Here is a 6,020-nt window from a genome sequence, read left to right as displayed (position 1 = left end):
TCTGTTGCCAGGTGGTGGCGCTATGCCAAATATGCATTATGGGCATGTCAATATCATCACTCCCATGGTATTCAAAGACCTGTGAAATTTAAAAATTTCAAGCCATGCATGGTGAATTAAGACACATTTATTGTTTATGTGGAAGGGTATTAAAATTCAGAGTTTTGGCAGTTCGTCAAATTACAACATATCAAAAAAAGCTTCACAATTTAGAATCAGAAGCATATTGGCATCATGTATACCAACTTTCACATGAATCGATCAACCGTCTAGGAGGAGTACGTTAAAATTGATCATGTCCACAATGCACAAAATCCCAATTACCTCACTTCCTGTGGGCGTGGCTAATGGCATGTTAATACAAAAGTTGTTTGTTTTTGGGAGTTACATACACCCACCAAATTTGGTGTGTGTATCTAAAACTATATGCCAACCACAAGTCACAGTGACATAAGGGGGCGCTATGGAGTTCCTGGCCAACGCCCAGTGCCAAGGCTTTTCCCCTGTGTATTCATGGTACCTCTTGACGTGTGTGCCAAATTTCATGCGTTTTCACCGATGGGAAGAACCTCTTTTGGCATCACAATTCATCACATTTTAGTCTGCACAAAATCCCAAATACCTCACTTCCTGTTGGGTGTGGCTAATGCATTGTCCATACGAAAGTTGTTCATCTTGGGGAGATACAAACACCTACCAAATTTGATGCGTCTAGCTGAAAGTATGTGCCAACCACTGCCTCAATCACCTAAGGGGGCGCTACTGAGTCCCTGGGCCACGCCCGGGGCCAAGCTCTTGTACCTAACTGCTTTGCGTGACACCTGATGTGTGTGCCAAATTTCAAGACTTTTCACCCATCTTAACCACCTCAAAAAAGGAAAACGCTCTGAGACAAAGTTAAAATAATAATAATAAATAATAATAATAATAATAATAATAATCCTTACAAAAACAATAGGGCCTTGCGCCCTTCGGTGCTCGGGCCCTAACAATCGTGAATAATTTGTTAAATCACATGCAGAGGAGGAGGAGCGGGCTCGTTACGAGAGAGAGTGGGCGGGGTGAGGAAAGGCTGCGTGAGTAAAAAGTGCAGCTCAATGAAATTATTTTATCTTATCTTTAATTTAAATAGTAGGCCTACAACATAGATCATCAATGTGTGGTGACCAGTTTTGATTTCGTGGTGCCCAGCCACAGATTAGTCAACGTATGGAAAACACTGAAGGTGTAAAATTAAAAATATTTAGCAGCACACGTTATGCTTGACGAATCGACGCTCATATTTTGCGTCTACTGTACGTATTTTTTGCGTCGACGTATTTTTTGCGTCGATGTCATCGATTACGTCGACGCGTTGTCCCAGCCCTACATTTCAACTAGTGTAACATTACATTTTTTCAATGTGACGTTGTTTAATAATCTTCTAGTAAGAAGTGGAAACATAATAATAAACTAGGCCTACGGACCAGTGATCATCTGAGCATAATCTTAACACAATATTGCATTTTTATCTTTTTTTAATATAAATTGACACTCTGACACACCTTATGTGCAATTTTGGGAACTCTATGATGAATAGAACTGAAATAGATGACGATCGTAAACTCATGAAAACGCACAATCTGGACATTTTATCTGGACATTTTATCATAACTCGGCATTCCCAACAATGTGATGATCTGACTAATCCACAATCCAGCATTCCCAACAATGTGATGATGTGGATTATCCACAAGTGCTCATTCCCAACAATGTGATGGATAATCCACAGGTGCACGGGGGCACACACAGAGATTGTTTGGCACACAAACACAAACACACAAACAAACACAAACACACAAACTCACCGTTCTCAGCCAGAGGTGCGAGCACCTCAAAGATCATCTCCTTCCTCTCGTGTTCCATCTGCTTCCTGAAGAGCTGCACCAGCTCCTGTGCAATAGGTGTGGACGCAAACTGCTCCTTACTCGACTCTAAACACACACATTACAGCAGGGTTAGGGAGGTGTGTCGGTGTGTGTGTGTTTTGTAAACAACAAAAATGTTGCACAAAGCTGTAACTCAAAGTCGATGACTGTAGAGAAAAATATGTATTTTTCACCAACTTCATTGTGTTGAAATACCTATTCGTTTAGCTCAGTGTAATTTTTAGAAAACAGCCACAGTAGCAGATTCTTGTGTAAAAGTTTTTTTCTTCAATTCTATGACAGTCTAGCCTACATTTGCTTCCAGGGCTAGTCTAGCAACTCTCCGTTGGCTTGTGAGCTCGAAAAATTAAACTTCTATCAGGCCAACCAAATCGTGTATAGAGTCGTTAGGCCAAAGTCAAAGTCAAAGTCAGCTTTATTGTCAATTTCTTCACATGTTCCAGACATACAAAGAGATCGAAATTACGTTTCTCACTATCCCACGGTGAAGACAAGACATATTTTACCAATTTAAGTCCACAGACAAACATAACATTCAAGTAAACAAAAAAGTAAGTAAATAAGTAAATAAGAGGGCACATATAATAATGAAAAAAATAAGAGCAGCAAAATTTGGTTGAAATTGTGCATAGACAGTCAATAAAATACTAGTGCAAAGTCAGGCCAATAAAAGGCTTGGGTAGTTCTGTTTGACCTAAGTAAGAAAGAAAGTGGCATAGTGGTGCAAGTTATGTAAGAGCAGCAGAAGTGTTGTGTTTTCAGGACAACAACAACAAGTTGTAAAGTGTACAAGTGTGCAAGTGGAGTAGTGCAGGCGGCCATTGTGGGTCCAATGTCCAGGATGTTATGTAGCTGAGGGTGGAGGGGGAGAGGAGGGAGAGAGTTCAGCATCCTTACAGCTTGGTGTATGAAGCTGTTGGTGAGTCTGGTAGTGCGGGAGCGCAGGCTTCTGTACCTCTTCCCAGAGGGCAGTAGATCAAACAGATTGTGAGCGGGGTGACTTGCATCACTCACAATTTTGGTCGCCTTGCGGGTGAGGTGGGTGGTGTAAATGTCCTTCAGAGAGGGGAGTGAAGCACCAATAATCCTTCCAGCTGTGTTCACTATGCGCTGCAGGGCTTTCCTGTTGTATTCCGTGCAGCTTCCGCCCCACACAGCGATACAGCTGGAGAGGATGCTCTCAATGGTGCCTCGGTAGAATGTGGTCATGATGGCTGGTGGAGCACTTGCTCGCCTGAGTTTCCGCAGGAAGTACAGGCGGCGCTGAGCTTTCTTCGCCAGTGATGCAGTGTTGGTGGTCCAGGAGAGGTCTTCGCTGATGTGCACCCCCAGGAATCTGGTGCTGCTCACTCTCTCCACCACAGCACCGTCGATGGTCAGTGGCAGGTGTTGGGTGTGACCTCTCCGGAAGTCAACAACAATCTCTTTGGTCTTGCTGACGTTCAGCAGGAGGTTGTTGTCCCTGCACCACGTGGTCAGATGGTCGACCTCCAACCTGTATTGAGTTCATCTTAGGCGGGCTTAACATAATGATTGATGGCAGAGTTGCAACGGTTTGGCTTAAATTCCCTGCTACTTGAAAACAAAGAAGATGGATGTTGCTGTTGGCCAACAGTGTGACACAAGGTAAGCTTGTTTTAAGATGGCAAAAGTTTGAACTAGCCAACTAGCGCCGCTGGTGGGAAAACGCATGGGACTCAGCGCTGTCCTATTGCGTGCAGAGGGAATTTGAAAGACAACCGATTATCCCGCCCCTCGGACTGAGCACTGCGAACGGTGAGTGCCCAGACCCTACATTTTAATGTGGGTCTGGCTCGTCAGGCTAATGACAGTCACTTAGCCTCGTGAGACCATCCTGATCTCGCGAGCTTCAGATTCCCACTCGCAGATCAGTCTGGCATCTCTCCGATAGAGAACATTTGGAGCAGTTTGCCAAACGAACGGCCAATCAGCGTTGGTTTTGAGGCGGGTTTAGGTGTGACGCAACAAGAAGCTACTGTTCAATCTTAGCAACATGGCAACGTCCACGGATGAGCATACTGTAGCTATCGCTGAAGTTTTATCCAAATATTCGAGTATTCCCTGGGGAAGCTAGGAAGCTAGCAGACATCCTCCACGGCCATTTCCAGTAAATGTTGGCCCTGAATCTTAGTTACTTAACGAGAAGGAATATGCTTTCTTCAGAAGTGTAGTCTACCATGAAAACTGGAATCCATGCATTTCCACAGAATTATTTTTGGAATCTAATCCCTATGTCATACCTGTTCATTCATACTCGTCACTCGACTTATTGTGACTAAATTCAAAATGGCAGCGAACGGTAAACTTCCTCAAGGTACTATCTGTATAAATTGTCTTGTAAATAAACTACCAGTGCTTTTTCAAAGTTTTCAATGTCTCGTTTTAAATGTCAAGGGCCCTCGGAAGTCTACCAATGAAGTATAGAGCTACTTTGAGCCTCGTAAATGGTGTAAAACAGTGATTTATTTGCATGGCTAGGCCGATGCCCGAGGCACCCCCATCGAAAAACTGTTGGTAGCATCGGCTAACTAGAGCCAGCTTTCTGAGTGCAGGGGACAAGCCGAGATGAGCTATGAGACATACGTTCACACTCGGTATCATGTTTCAACACACTTTAGGTCAATATCACACTCACACACAATTCTCCTTTAAGATTGCAGATGATACAACTGTTGTCGGCCTTATTACCAATAACAATAAGTGAAATGGGCGCATTGTAGAGAGTGCTGTAAGCAGGGCTCCATACTAATGGTTGCCCGGTTGCCCTTGGCCAGATTTGGTTGGCTTTGGCACCCAAAACCTCATGCCTGGCTGCCAAGCTGGCAACCACTTTGAAAATTAACTTTGAGCCCTGGCTTTAAGTGTCCGGAGTTTTGAGTCATCTGATCGGCTTCTCTGATCGGCCTTCAGAGTGCTCCGGTCAAACTATTTTGAGTGAATATCAGCTGATAATGATCGACGGCCGATTGATTGGAGCATCCCTATCACAAACCAAATAATTCGGCCAATTGATTGGAGCATCCCTATCACAAACCAAATCATTCTTGTGACGACCGATTGATTGGAGCATCCCTATCACAAACCAAATCATTCTTATGACGGCCGATTGATTGGAGCATCCCCATCACAAACCAAATCATTCGGCCGATTGATTGGAGCATCGCTATAACAAACCAAATCATCTTGTGCTTGGGAGTCTTTGGGATGTGCACAAACTGGTTTTACGTGGATTGCAACTGTGTTGACTAAGCAAGCCAAATGCAAAAAAGACGAGCAAAGTACTGCTCCATTTCTACAATAATAGATAGTGTAGTAGTGTATCCACTGTGTGTGTGTGTGTGTGTGTGTAAGACTCATCAAGCTTTGTGTGTGTGTGTGTGTGTGTGTGTGGGTGGGTGGGAGAGACTCACCGAGCTCTGCTAGGTTTCCAAAGGCGATGAGGCACATCTCTGTGAGGGGGGTGTTGTCGGTGTGTTGCCCCAGGAGCTTGACCAGAGTGGGGATGACCCCCATATTAATCAGCTGAGCCTGAAGAGAGTCTGGGGGGGGGGGGGGGGGGAGAGGGAGAGGGAGGTGGGGAGAGAGAGAGGGAGGTGGGGAGAGAGGGAGAGAGGGAGGTGGGGAGAGAGAGAGAGGGAGAGAGAGGGAGGTGGGGAGAGAGAGAGGGAGGTGGGGAGAGAGGGAGGTGGGGAGAGAGGGAGGTGGGGAGAGAGAGGGAGAGGGAGGGAGAGGGAGGTGGGGAGAGAGAGAGGGAGGTGGGGAGAGAGGGAGGTGGGGAGAGAGAGGGAGAGGGAGGGAGAGAGAGAGGGAGGGAGGTGGGGAGAGAGGGAGGGGGAGGGAGGTGGGGAGAGAGAGAGGGAGAGAGAGAGGGAGGTGGGGAGAGAGAGAGGGAGGTGGGGAGAGAGAGGGAGGGAGGTGGGGAGAGAGGGAGAGAGAGGGAGGGAGGTGGGGAGAGAGAGAGGGAGGTGGGGAGAGAGAGAGAGAGGGAGGGAGGTGGGGAGAGAGAGGGAGGGAGGTGGGGAGAGAGGGAGAGAGGGAGGTGGGGAGAGAGAGGGAGGTGGGGAGAGAGAG

At 46.1% G+C, this 6,020-nt stretch overlaps 1 protein-coding gene across 1 annotated transcript in view; it reads right to left on the bottom strand.

Moving 5' to 3' along the window:
- LOC121700854 (rap1 GTPase-GDP dissociation stimulator 1-like) overlaps positions 1–5,492 on the bottom strand; it is a gene marked incomplete at both ends in the record, with an annotated part of 15,446 nt that extends 9,954 nt beyond the window's left edge. The window contains 2 exons of the mRNA XM_042084070.1: positions 1,848–1,973; positions 5,360–5,492. Coding sequence (XP_041940004.1) covers positions 1,848–1,973; positions 5,360–5,492 — 259 coding nt within the window. The remainder of the gene's footprint in view (positions 1–1,847; positions 1,974–5,359) is intronic.
- Between the last annotated feature and the right edge of the window lie 528 nt (positions 5,493–6,020).

The sequence above is a fragment of the Alosa sapidissima genome, unplaced genomic scaffold, assembly GCF_018492685.1.
Source record: "Alosa sapidissima isolate fAloSap1 unplaced genomic scaffold, fAloSap1.pri scaffold_492_ctg1, whole genome shotgun sequence".
NCBI lineage: Eukaryota > Metazoa > Chordata > Actinopteri > Clupeiformes > Clupeidae > Alosa > Alosa sapidissima.
Note: the sequence above shows the minus strand (reverse complement) of the source record. Positions and strands in the feature narration are given on the sequence as shown.